This window comes from Solanum stenotomum, chromosome 11 (genome assembly GCF_019186545.1).
Source record: "Solanum stenotomum isolate F172 chromosome 11, ASM1918654v1, whole genome shotgun sequence".
In the NCBI taxonomy this organism is placed as follows: domain Eukaryota; kingdom Viridiplantae; phylum Streptophyta; class Magnoliopsida; order Solanales; family Solanaceae; genus Solanum; species Solanum stenotomum.
In genome coordinates, this window is record NC_064292.1 from 56614587 (window position 1) to 56628708 (window position 14122).

At 32.3% G+C, this 14122-nt stretch overlaps 3 protein-coding genes across 3 annotated transcripts in view; 1 reads left to right on the forward strand and 2 right to left on the reverse strand.

Moving 5' to 3' along the window:
- The window catches only part of LOC125844654 (40S ribosomal protein S28-like), a 122604-nt gene that overhangs the window by 12964 nt on the left and 95518 nt on the right, over positions 1 to 14122 (reverse strand). The window lies entirely within an intron of this gene.
- Positions 1079 to 2977, forward strand: LOC125844649 (CASP-like protein 2B1). The gene is made up of 3 exons (XM_049523963.1): positions 1079 to 1389; positions 1931 to 2063; positions 2614 to 2977. Exons 1-3 carry the CDS (start codon positions 1166 to 1168, stop codon positions 2860 to 2862), a joined length of 606 nt encoding a protein of 201 aa, XP_049379920.1. The 5' UTR covers positions 1079 to 1165; the 3' UTR covers positions 2863 to 2977.
- Positions 5852 to 9754, reverse strand: LOC125844642 (uncharacterized). The gene is made up of 5 exons (XM_049523955.1): positions 9066 to 9754; positions 7617 to 7835; positions 6831 to 6920; positions 6516 to 6620; positions 5852 to 6314 (listed from the first exon to the last, which is right to left on the reverse strand). Exons 1-5 carry the CDS (start codon positions 9594 to 9596, stop codon positions 6096 to 6098), a joined length of 1164 nt encoding a protein of 387 aa, XP_049379912.1. The 5' UTR covers positions 9597 to 9754; the 3' UTR covers positions 5852 to 6095.

Consider the following 14122-nt stretch of genomic DNA (forward strand, 5'->3'; position numbering starts at 1 on the left):
ATTTGACTTTTAAAAAGCGAAATATAAGGATTGAAATGAGACAGAAGGGGCATTGCCTTCATTCAATTGCAAGCTGATCAGACTCCATTTATTACTTTTCTTTCCCATCTCCAATTATTGCATTATTATGCATGAAAATTGAGGTGTTTTTTTCCTATTTGTACATGTGGAGCTTTGTGTGTGAGTGAGAGCTGAGACGGAGCTAGAAAGAGTCGAGGAGTTCCTTTAAATCTCCTTCGCCAGAAGATTATATTATATACATGAAAAAATATTTTTTATGTATATATAATAAATGTTGATCTTCTTTTAACTTCTTAATATGATTACTTTTTATATTTCGAACACTTCAATGAAAATCCTAATTTTATGACATGCTGAAAACTCATACTATACCCTTCCTACATTATACTGAATTTTATTGAATTCGAAGACTCATACTACATCCTTCCTACATTTCACTGAATTTTATTGAATTCGAAGTTATATGTATTGATCGATAATGACAACAAAAATATGTTAATACTATTATTATTTTTTATATTACGAAAGGATTTTAATTTGTTAGAGCAAGTTGATTACCATTTTATTAGATTAATTACTCTCTTACCACACAATTTAAGAAAAAAATAAAATAGTTAAATTTAAAACAAGCGATTATATCTGTATGATTATAACTCAACTTATTAAAATGAAAAATTTAGAGTTTTAGTGTTTATAAATATAGAAGAATATCATATTTTAATAAAATAGGCAAAAAAATAAAATACGTCGCATAAATTGTGATTAAAAAATAATAATCTTGATTTACCTATAGTTTTCTAATAAGTGAGTTGGTTATGAAAAATATATAAGAAAAAAAGTTAAGTTTATTTCTTTTACTGTTTAAATAAGGTAATGATCAAAACCACTTGGCATTCTCACAGTCCTATAATATATAGGTGCAGCTAAGCTCCATCACTACATATCTCATAAAATGTATTTTTTTCTAAATAATTAAAATGTTGCATTAAATATGTGAAACACACACATTGAGAGTTTTTTTCTATATAAGTGCATGGTTCAACTTTTCTTGGAAAATAGCAATTGCCCTTTTCTTGTGCTTTCTCCAACCTCATAATAATAAAAAAAAGGCTTTGAGTTTGTGTTATATAAAATAAAAAAAAAGATGAATTATTTGGGAATTGGAGTTAGTCCTGGAAATGTTCCAGTTTATGATGGAAATAATTTGAAAGTAATTGATAGGAGAGTTAGAGTTACTGAGCTTGTGTTAAGGTGTATCATTTTTGGTTTAGCAATTCTTGGTGCTATTCTTATTGGGACTGACAAACAAGCTAAAGTTATTTTCTCTATTGAGAAAATTGCTAAATTTACTGATATGAAAGCTCTTGTGTAAGTTATTTTCTCTTCTCTTGTTTAATTCATTTTGGTTCTGACTAATTCAAATTTAAATTTGTATTTTGAAAGTTAAGAACTCAAGACGTACTTTTGGTGTATGAAAGCTTTCTCTACTCGAAGAAATAAAGTTCTCTATTTAAGTACTCTCGAATCCTAAGACCTTTGGTGTGTCTGTTCTAAGTACTTTTGGGTATGAAAGCTTTTGTTTTTCTAGAAATCTACTTGAAATAAAGTGTTTTTAATAAAGGCAATTCTATTCAAGTTTTAAACTTAGAGATATTGAATCTTTTTTAAAGTTTTGCTCTTATACTAAGGCGACTAATTATTTCATTCAAGTTTTGAACTCGAGACTTTTAGTTTGTTCGGATATTCTACTTAAAATAAAACACTAGTTTAGATCTTTAATTAAGATGATTTTATTCAAATCTCGAACCTGAGCCTTTTGATTAAGGTTCTAGGAGCCCAAAACCTTTGGTGGTGTTTATTTGGCCAAGTTTTTAAGTGTCCAAAGGTTAATAAAGTGAAGTTTGTGCAGGTTTTTAGTGATAGCCAATGGATTAGCTGCTGCCTACTCATTGGTGCAAGTTCTAAGATGCATTTTAAGCATGATTAGAGGAACTGTTCTCTTCAATAAACCATTGGCTTGGGCTATTTTTTCTGGTGATCAGGTACAATTAATTAAATCAAATGCTACCTATTATGTTCTGTTTTTTTTTAGTTTTTCATAAGGTGTTAAATATCCGTATTGAAGTCTAATCAATTCAAATTTGTGCCTGAAAGTCTTACGTTAGGAATGACGTGCTCCCTAAAAATGTGATCCATGACCCAAATTCGAAACCTCTCACTAGCTCTTATTTAATTATTATGAATTTTTGAAGTCTAGTAATGGTTCTTGGGAAGCAGAGTAGTTGTTGTAGCAATAATGACTTATTCTAGAAATCAATGTTTTGTTTGTAGTGGAACCATTAAATTCATAGACAGTTCATAACTCATAAAAAATTCAGAAGTGAGTCATAACCCAAATAAATGAACTCAGAATGAATAGAACATATGGTCCAATTACATAACTTTTTCTTAATCATTATTTTTATAATTCTTATTCCTATCACATCATTCCTTCTTTTAGTCTATTTACATTTTTATAAAATTCATAACTCATTTATAAAATTTAAATCCTGAATTCATTACTGAGATGTCATTTTCCCCCAAAATTTGCAGTTGATGGCCTACGTGACACTAACGGCGGTGGCTGCGGCTGCGCAATCGGCGGTGTTTGCCAAGTTAGGGCAAACAGAATTACAATGGATGAAGATATGCAATATGTATGGGAAATTTTGTAACCAAGTTGGAGAAGGAATTGCAAGTTCTTTGATAGTAAGCCTTAGCATGATAGTTCTCTCTGCTATTTCTGCTTTTAGTCTCTTTCGTTTGTATGGAAATAGTAAAGGAAAGGGCAATGCAATGTAATAATAATAATGTAATGTAACTTTGGTCTTTTTTTTAAAATCTTTTTTATCTATGTTGTAAAATAAATCAAAGAACAAAGTTGGTGAGAGTGTTATAATCATTTCATGTTTAGCTTTATCATTTCCTTATTATATGATATGTCAATTGTTATATATTACAAACACATTACATATGAGGTTATATTCAATAAATTTCTTTTTTGCTAGTTGTGGAAAAGATTAGTAAAATTTTAGGTGATATATGAAGGGTGTATTTTTTTTAATCGAATAAGATGTTTGAATTTGAATATTAAATATTGAATGATTAATATTGTTTTTTTAATATCTGATATATTTAATATAAAAATAATTCAAATATAATATTCACAATGTATTATAAGGTTGTAAGGTGGTGGTTGATGGCAAAAATGGTCGACCATGGCGGTGATGGTTATGAACTTGTGACGGTGTAGGTGATTGGTGGTAGTGGCTAATGACAACAACAACAACGAATTGGTGGTTAACGATAGTGGGATGATAGTTGAGAGTGATGATGGTTGTGATTGTTGAAGGTGTAGTTAGTGATCAATGGTATAGCGGTTGATAATGATCGTAATCGATAATTGTTGTGACTAAAGTAATGGTGAAAAGTCTTTTTACAAATCTTCAACTGAATAGTCTCTCTTAATAATTTTGAAATTTTGATCAAAATCGGAATGATTCAAATTAGTTTAAGAGGTTTGACAGAAATATAGTTTTAGGAGATGGTGCATAGTTGCAAGAAATATTTGTATCGCTTCAATTTTATTGAATGTTTATTTGAGTAGACGATTATGTGAATACAACTTAATTTATACTATACTTTGTATTTTTGAATAAAACATTGTTATTTGACACTGACCTGTCATATAATCCAAATTTGGTATTCAAGTATGAAAGCAATTAATGCTTAACCAAATTTAATTAGAATAACAAAGCATTCAATGTTTTCCCTCTTTTGTATGTTTGATTTCTACCAAATATAACGCACAAAAAAATAAATTTTTCTTCTTCTTTTTTTCACATATAAGTTTTAGGTTTTCTCAAATTCTTACAACCTTTGACAGCCCTTGAAGAAAAGCAAGAACAAAAAAAGAAAAATGGTAAAAACAATTCTTCTCTTTTACTAGTTTTTTTTTTGGGATTTATGTTGGATTCTTTTCTCATTTCTTGCAATTAATTTGTTGTACTCTTCGATTCCAATTTAGTTGAGTTCAGTTATATGAATCTCTAAAGGGGGTTCACCATGATTTGATTGTTGGCTATCAAACTACCACAATCGATTCGTTTATTTGAATTTAGGAAGTACTAAAATTTGTGTCTATTGGGACTTTTTGATAAAATTATTATTTTTTCTTAATGAATGAATCAAAAAGGGGTTTGCTTCTTTATTTTCGGGCGGGGGCTACGGCTATAAGAAAAGATTATCCTACCGCTAAATCATAGAAGTCACAAAAATGTAGGGATATCAGATACTTAGACCGATGAGAAATAATAGATATCTGACAAAATAATTGAGGCGTGTTCTAATTGGCCAAGAAAAGAAAATTCTTGCAAACGCCCCCCAAAAAATTCAATAAGAATCATGGACTTGCACTTATTATTTCCTTGTCCTTTGATTTTTTTTTTTGTAAAAAAGAAAAAATATTCCCCTTGTTTGTACAATTTAATTAAATTACTTTTGCTTGTACTTGTTAAGAAAAATCGAATTACTTGAGCCACTAGAAAGGTGAAACACTTCACATTTATCCAAAGAAATATAGATTATTATTTGTCTCGGCTAGATTCACTTTTCTTTTGTTATTATAAAGCAATTGAGAAGAATGATAGTGATTTGTTACTATGGAACTAGTTGAGGCGCACACAAGGTGACCTAGCCAATACCATTACTAGAAAATGATATAGTAATTTGTTATGTTGAGATGTGTGCAAACTAGCTAGCCTAGACACTGCGATATTCGATTATAGGAAAATGATGATGGTTTGTTTTATTTTCTTGTTCAAAATTTGGCAGACAACATCAAAAAGAGTTGCAGAGAGGAAAGTGGCTAAGTTTGAGAAGAACATAACAAGAAGAGGATTGAATCCTCTAACAGGAAAGAACAAAATGGAACCAGCACACATTGTTCTTGCACTCTTTGCTGTTTTGGTGGTTGGATCTTGTAAGCTCTTCTCTAATACTTAAATATTGAATGTTTGTTTTATTATCCTTTATAACAACGTTTCACTATAATAACAATCGGTTTTTTTATGTTATGTTATATTATATGTTATCTATAACAATATGCTGGTATAACTTCTCTAATCCTTAAATATTAAAAACCATTTCTAGTTAAGTTGTGTGATTTCCTAATACTTCTTTCTTGTTGGCTTGTCGATCAATATCAAAGTCATTTGTCTATATATAAATATACCATCAAACCTCTCTATAACAACTATCCTTTATAACAACATTTTATTATAACAATTTGTTTTAGAACCAAATTTTCTTGTTATGTTATGTCACAAGTATGTTGTTTAAATTGATGGGATAAATCCTTTTGTTTTTTCCTTTTGGATTTGCAGTTGTTTTCCAGGTTGTGAAGATGGCTATTAATGGTGGGAACAATGTTGATGGAAGCTTTTAATATCTCCATAAGAATGCAACATTAAGAAATATTTTTACAATTAATAGTTAAGAGTTAAACATTTTCAAACTCTAAATAAGTTTGTTACAACATTCTCTCTTGCTTGATGTATTATGGTTTTAATACTTGGTGATCATAGATCATATGTGGAAACAACATGATCTTATAATAGTTAGTATATTTAAAATTACAACGATTCATATCATCGAATGAATCTTTTCCAATTTGGGAGTGTACTTGTGTGGTATCACCAATATGACAATATTTGCTTGAGCTGAGAGTCTATTGGAAGCAAGCACAAAGTAAGGATAATGTTTGCATACACACTACCCCACTAGATTTGTTGAAATACAATCTTAAAAACACAATTTAGCCTCCAAACGTGCATCTTATTAAGAGATCATACCAACAAAATGTATGCTGATTACATACTTGGTCTAGGCAACTCAGGCAGATTGATTTTCTGAAAAATACATCGAAAAGGAGAGAATGGAACAGGAATTGACACTAAGAATGTTGTCAACGGGCAAGCTATATTGGATTTAAGGCGTTGTGACGCTCAAGAAGCATTGTCAGGATTGAGCACAACTCAGTAGAACTTATTGTGAACCTGCCTTCCATAAGTACATTTGCTTTCATCAGACCTACGAGCTGCCCGAGTTGCTTTGTTGCCTGTATTGGAACATTGGCGACAATCTGAACTTTTCGACAGCTTCCTTGCACAGGAATTGTAGCTTGTCTCATGATACACTTGAATGTTGTTTTTAACCAAATCTTTAGCATCAGGAGAATTGAAGTCATCAAATTCCTGAAAGATAACATGTTAGACAATGAAACGCGAGTCACCTTATTTGTAAGAGCACACCATGCATCGAGAAGATATAACAAAGCAATAGCAAATCAGAAATGCCCTGCCAAGAAGGGGTTTCACTGATAATGTTCGAATTTCACAAACAAATGCACTGTGCTTCAAAGAGCGCCAAGAATGTCACAGGTCATGAGCACTCACCTTGGACTTTGTCTTGGCGTAATAAGGTGTTAAGCAGGGGTTTACATCCTTGAGAAACATGTCATCTGGACTACCGGGAATTGTGTGATCCTCAGAGCTGAATTCCTAATAGAAACAAAGAAACCAAATTACTCCCCTGAAGCAAATGCCTAACAATGCACATTCATGTCACATTTCTTTTGAAAGGATGATAACTTTAAGCAGAATAATTGCATAAAAGGATATTATCTAAGCTAATATTGATACTTTGTTCACATTCACAACAAACTTCGTGTTGCATTAGCAAAATTTTGCACATTATTTAGATATATTTACCAGAGAATTAGCTGCTTCTTCTTGATCATATTCTGGAGGGCTACCAAAAGAGTCATAGCTCCCTCGTATAGCATATTTATCTGCTTTGACCTGTGAAAATCATAGTATCAGCCATTTTCTATAACAATCTAAGGCTGATCAATTGATAAATTACCACTGATATTTGCTTTATTACATCCAAAGAAGCACACGGGGACCAAACCAATGGACTTGGATGTAACAAAACGATACAAGGATCACAACATATAGCTCCCTCCAAATCATTTATAAGAAATGCAGAAGCGATAGTTTGGCTATCTACCGACTAAAGGAAAAACATATATCAACTAGATCCATATAGTGTTCTTCCATATTTTCATCATGATGGAGAGAGCAGAAACCAAGAACGATACTGACTTTTTCATGTCAAGGAGCCTTTGTGGTTCATCAGTGAGGTAGAAAATCATATTATTTTCTGTAATATCCTTATTGTACATATTTAAGAGTTCATGGAGCATTCAAACAAGGAGATTCTCGTTCTCTTTGGCAGTAGATATTTTGAAACTTTGAAGCACATCCGCGAACTCTAGTTTGGTGCAACTGTTATTTCATTTTGAAGATTAGTAAGGTTAGTGATATCAACAGAAAACATGTCTGAGTTTAACTAAGTTTATCATAAGTAATCGTGCAGCTTTTCCAAATACAAGATAGATTAGAATTTCGTGGTTTAGACAAAAGAAAGATCCCAAAAAACAGTCAAAATGATTCATATGAAGCAGATGGCAGACAATAATGACTTGTTGTTACCTCAGCGAGATCTTCAGCTAGGCATTGTAGTTGCCCAGTAAGAGAAGTGACCTGCCTTTGAAGATTTGGTATAAGCTGCTTTGCCTGTTTGAGTTCTGAACCTTGCTTTTCCAAAAGATCCTGAACTTGATAGTTCATAACATCCGGGAACAGTATGGAATTTTTCAGTGACTTTATCTCTTCCCTTTGCTTTAAGCACAAATCCTTAAGCTTCTCAACCTGTAAGTGTTATGTGCAAATCAGAAATTAAAGCAAAGAGGTAACATAAGCTCAAAGCATCAATTCCTTCATGTAACCTCAGAGGACTAACTCAATTCGCGTTGAAAATTACATGGGAGGAAAAAAAGGGGACAACTTTGGGTTGTTTGGTTTTCTGTTTAAACTCAAACACCGCCCCCATAACATGGAAATTCGCAAAAAGAAAAGGAATAAACACCATTAATAAGTAAATCTACGATAAAAAACTTGTATAAACCAAATCCACAACATACAAACACATTCAATTAGAAATCAAGCATAATTCTGGCTCATCAATAAACAACCAATGATAACATAAATGTGCCATCTTGACCAAGATAATTACATCATTCTTTTAGACTATCAACCACCTACACCAGATACATTTTACAACAACAAATGTGCCATCTTGAACAGGAAATTTTTGTGCAAATTTATTCCTTCACTGTTCTTGAAAATCCACATATCAAAAGATAAACGCTTCGACTGAAAACAGACAAAAAGTTAGCACCTTAACATAAAATGTAACCAAATTATTCAAAAGGACACAACTTTTGAACAATTTCAAGAACAAGCTGTTGGTCAAACATTCCATTCTAAGTTAGTCTCCAATTATTAAGATGCACAGAGAAAGCTTCCCTCTACAGTAGAGAGAAAGGGTTAAAATATCAAAAATTATGACAGAATGCAAGATAAAACTATGCAGTATACAAATATAGCACCACTTTCCTTTTCTCTTCAAGCATCAACTAAAGTAACATTCACATATAATCCATTAGAAAACATTAACAACTCCAACTAACCAATGTGCCAGCAAAAGTGATATCATCCCACATTTACCAACAATAAAAATGCCATCTTGAACTATATAATTGCAGCATTTTTAAGATTATAAACCTCCAACACCAAAGACATTAGCTACAACTTTCCCAAACTAAGTCACGATGCCAATTTACACCTCCAATGTTCCTAAAAAATCCACATACAAAAACTAAAATCTTTAAACTAAAAAGCCAAAAAGTTAGCATCTTTGGCCAAAAATTTACCCAAATAATTCAGAAAGTCACAGCTTTTAATCAAAATGTTTAAATCAAAGTTAGCCACCAAATATTAAGCTGCACAGAAAAAAAGCTTCATTTGCAAAAACTTATGCAAATAGCAAAACAAGATCCAAAAGCAACACTAAAATTATACAATATACAAATGGAGTACCTCTCGATTCTTCTCCTCGAGCATCAGCTTAAGCTCAACAATCTGATCCTCCTGCTCCTTATTCATACTTAACAGCTCCCTCTCACTTCTAAGAACCATTCCTAATGTCCTCGTATTACCCTTAACCTCCGTTAACGCCTTCATCGCGCTTCCTTCCTCTTTTTTCACACCACCACCAGAAGAAGAACCTTTAAACAATTTTTTATGCAGAGAACTCAAACCACTGCCTCTTTTCGCTGTTTTCTTCAAATCTTCAGCTATAAAATCCACAGGAATAACCAATTTCAAATCACCCTTTTTCTGCTGCTGCTGCTGCTTCATCAATTTAGAAGAAGCAGATTTGTGTTCAACAAATTTCTTGACCATTGAGCTGAAATTGGATTGATGGGTAGTTTGAGTAACCCCATTTGAACCTTTCTTGATTTTGATTAAAGCTTTGTCTGTAGAAGAAGAAGGGTCAGATTTAGTTGAAGATCTTGAAGAATCAAAAGAAGTTTTAGCATAGCGAGATGTTGGCTTAATAAAAGACATTGTTGGGGTTGTTAAAGTTTGATTCTTGGAGAGATTAAAGCTTGAATTTTAGGACTGAGAGAGCATTTTCTGGGTTTGTGTGAAAGAGAGGTGAAGAAGAAGAAGATAGTTTGGCGCTGGATGAATTCAAATTTTTGGGAGCGTTTACACTTGGAGATTTTTTTTAGGATTATCACACTAATAAATTACAATAATTTTATTTTGGGATAGAAGTGAGCGTGGACTAAAATGTAAATTGTGCTTTGTAGTCGGGAGATCACTAGTTCAAATTTTAAAAATAGTTCCTCACAAAAAATATACGATAAGACAATATATAATAAACATATTTAAATGAGGTTTTCTATGAATCCCACATAATTTTGGATAGAAGTGACTAGTGAGTTTGGATTAAAATGTTAAATTGTTGTTGTGTAAGCAGGATATTACGAATTCAAACTTTAAAAATAAGTCTCTATGATAAGACAACATATAATAAACATTTGAAATTGGACTTTTTCTCTGAATCTCATTTATAGCGAGAAACTTGCTAGATATTTTCGACCTTCATTACGCACAAGCTATTAGAGGTGTCAAATATTGGCCCAAAAATTGATGACATGTCTAATTCGTTCAAAACTTCATGAGTTAGATTTTTTATTTTTGTTTGTAGTGAGTTGATTTTTAGTCGGCCCAATATAATCTAATTTAAAAGTGATTCAATTTTAGGAATTATTTGCACTTATAAGATCCCACAAGTTTTGTTGAAGTCTGATTTTGAAAAAATTAAGATAAGTATAGGTGCGGAAGAACAATTGATTACTCTTGGGGAGGAATTTCATAACAAAAATATGGATGTTTCACAAATCTTGATAATAGCCAAGTTATTGATTGATTGTGCATTACCACATTTAGAGTTTGAAGGGCAATTATGTTTTTGTATATTCTTAACCAGTTGTATATCATTAGATACTTCACAACAAACCACATGATTCCTGTCAATCTTAAGGATTTTATGGTCATCATAATTCATATGCCAATCCACATATACAACCTTGGAGTAAAAAATTCGGACAAAGAAGTAGCATTGATTCTCGTATGGAGGGGTTCCATAGTAGATACGTCAAGCAGAAGCAATCAAAAAAAGAAATTGCCATCACAACAAGAATAAAATTTACAACCTAATTGTGTATAGTTGAAAGAGTAATCAAGTTTTTGTACATCTTCTATCTGTTGAAAGGATAAGAATAGATGGACAATATACGGCCTGTTTGGTAAATAAGAAACTTTTGGTCATTTTTTGCATAATTGAGAATTGAGATGCTTCAACTTAAAGTAATGATCAAAGATTAATGTTTTTCAAAACTTTGAAACACATTTGAATCCAAGAAGAGACCGCACAAATAACTTATCGAGGATGTCCATCATATCCGCTTGGAAGTGAATGCCTATGTCCTAGATTGTTCAACGTGTCAAATTATTTGTTGCACACACGCACACTCATATATACCATTGATTACGTTTATTTAATTATAAATTTACTCCCTCATGTATGGGCTAGCGGTTAAAGCTTCATGTAGGTTTGTTTTTCCTTATTAATAAAATGAAAATAAGGGAAACGAGGCAAACACATGATTTATATTTACGATAAGCCACTATAGTTTGAAAAAAATACAATTTGTAGTTTTATATAAGGGTTTTATAACAAATTTCTCTCTTCAGCACAGACAGTTGCAGCCCAAAAAATATTTCACATAAATATATGTCAAATATATATGTATCAACAACATTTGACAAAAGCGAAATCAGACGTAGAAAATTAGGACAAGCTTGACACTTGAGCAGGTTTGGATTACTTGATTTTGTTATTTTTTAATTATATAAGTGGGAGTTGAGGCTACCCATTAACTTGACATGTGGAATTACTAGATTTTTCTCTTATTATTTTCTATTCTTTCTACTATATAATAAAAGAGAGTTTATGATGGAACATTCTACTATTTACAAATGACTTAAAAATTATCTTAATAAATCATTTACAAATTACTTAAAATATTTAAAAGATATATAATAAAATAGGTTGACTCTCAGAATTCTATCAGGGTCACATATATTGGGACATAAAAAATAACATATATCATTTTAAAATTACCAAAAAAGTATTATAAATAATAATAATTAACAACTTAAAATATCTGAAAGACATTTTAAAATGGTTAATTTTGTAATTTTATCCATATCACATAAATTAGGACAAAGTGACCAGTAATTTAGGTAAATTTAAATAACTCACTATATTTTATATGTGCCACATATATTAGGACAAAAAATAATAGATATTGGGCCCATGCACTGCACGGGCTATTCGTCACTAGTTTACAAATAAGTGTTTAAAGATTTTCATACTCTACGGAAGTGAAAATATTTTAGAGAGCTATTTGACTCAGATCACACCTCATAGAAGAAATGTTTGGATCTCTAATAGACTTAGAGAGTTCGCCATTGTGACTGATCCAGTAGATAGCTTTATTGTCAGTATGAACAGTTGCAAGATATTCTTGCAGATATACAAAGGTATATTATTGAACATTTTGTATTTATTTGTATCCACATACATCACTGTTTTTTAATCTTAATTCTTTTTCTTCTCTTAATAGTATAAATATTGATCTTAAAAGGGAACTTGAAGCTAGACAAATCCAAGTTGAAGCTAGTAAAGGCCAAGGCAATGTGCCTACTCCTCCTCTTACTCCTATGACTGAAGAATGGGTGAATGATGTAATTCAAGATGAAAATCAATTTGATAGTAGCGATGTGCGTCCGGATGCATCTCAAGCCCCCTAGTTTCCTTCTCTATGATGGAAACTATTGAAATATAATGATGTTTCTTTTCTTACCTTTCTTTGTTGCTTAATCATATGATTAAATAAAGTGCTTGCTTATAGCTCTTTTAAGGTGTTTTTTCCATGTTTTGTTGTAAGTTTACAAAGGAAAATCCAGCACTGAGAATTAGTTACAAGTCAAAATATTTACCCACAATGCCAAAAGCATTTCACCATTATCGAAAAAAATTGACCACTCCTAGACATCAGCATTAACACTCGTAGAATTGTCTGAAATCAGTCCTTGTATTCAGGGGCCATGTTGCTCCCAATTGCACACGCAAGTGTACGTGGTCGCGCAAGTAATATAGTTTCTTTTAGAAACGAGTTATCGTTCCCAAGGGGCTTATAATCAACTTATATTTATTAACTCAATTCCACAATTCAACAAAAGTAACTTTGAAAGAGGTTTAGTGTTGTGTATTACTACTACGACTAATACAATGAATAAAGTAACTAATGTGAACGACTTCAAATTGAGGTTTTAAGCAAGTAGGAGACAATTCTAGGGCTGCAACATGCATTGGATTTCATGTATCGTATCTTAGGCAATGAGCTAATTTAGGTTATCAAGTTACTGAATTACAGGGTTAATTATATGATTATGGTCTCCCGACCTCTAATCGCCTACTCCAATTAGTTGTCTAACTACATCGTTGAGCGGGGATAGACAATCCTAATTGGCGAGCATTTATATTTCATCATGTTTATTAACCAAGCTAGGTGTTCGTCCGGACGTCATTCCTAAACACAAATCAACTCAACTTAATGGAAGATCAAGCTTTCTATATTTGTTGGTCTATCTACGTCCGAGTTTAAGAGTAGACAAGAAATTTATTTCTATGGTGATCAAGCATGAAATACTAAAAACAAGAATATAAAAGTAACTTAAACGTGACTACCATAAATTAATTCAAAGTCATCAATACTTCAACAATCAATCTGTAGCTACAACCCCAGAACAAGAGCGTTTAGTCACTCATAATATTCAAAAACCGCAAAATAATACTCATGCGATTTCCAAAATAAGAAGAGTCGTTGGAGAATTGAAACCTATTACAAAACTTTACTCATTGCTCTCGCACACCAAAAAATAGTCGAACCCCAAATAATAACCCTAAGGTCCTATTTATAGAGTTCAGGAAAAGTATTTCTAATTCAGGTTTAACAAGGAATCCTAATTAATTAAATTTTCGCTGAGCACGTTGGACACAGGCTAGGGCTCCACACCAGACAGTGCGCCAACAGGAGCTTTCAATAGTTAAAGTTGTGGCGCGCCGCGCCAGGCAGTGCGGGGAAGCTCGCCTATAGGTGTGGCATTGGCGCCCCAATGCCTTGCTCCTCAGTCTATCTTCGTGCTTCCTCGCTTCTCCTTTTCTCGAATGGACTCCAATCACCTTGAAAGTTCCTGTAACACCTAATCACATGTTTTAGTGCACAATCATAGCAAGTTCGACAAGACAAAGCCAATAGCCTCAAGATTATTCATAAATTCCACCCCAACGTGGGCACTTATTGGCAAATTAGGCATATAAATACCCCTAAGATCATGCCACAAGCTTGGGAACCATCTTATTTTCACAGTTCCCAACTTCTTTGATACTATACTTGGATACACTCGAGCTTATGAACGACTTTGTATCTTTCTTTCCCTCAACTTCAACCCAT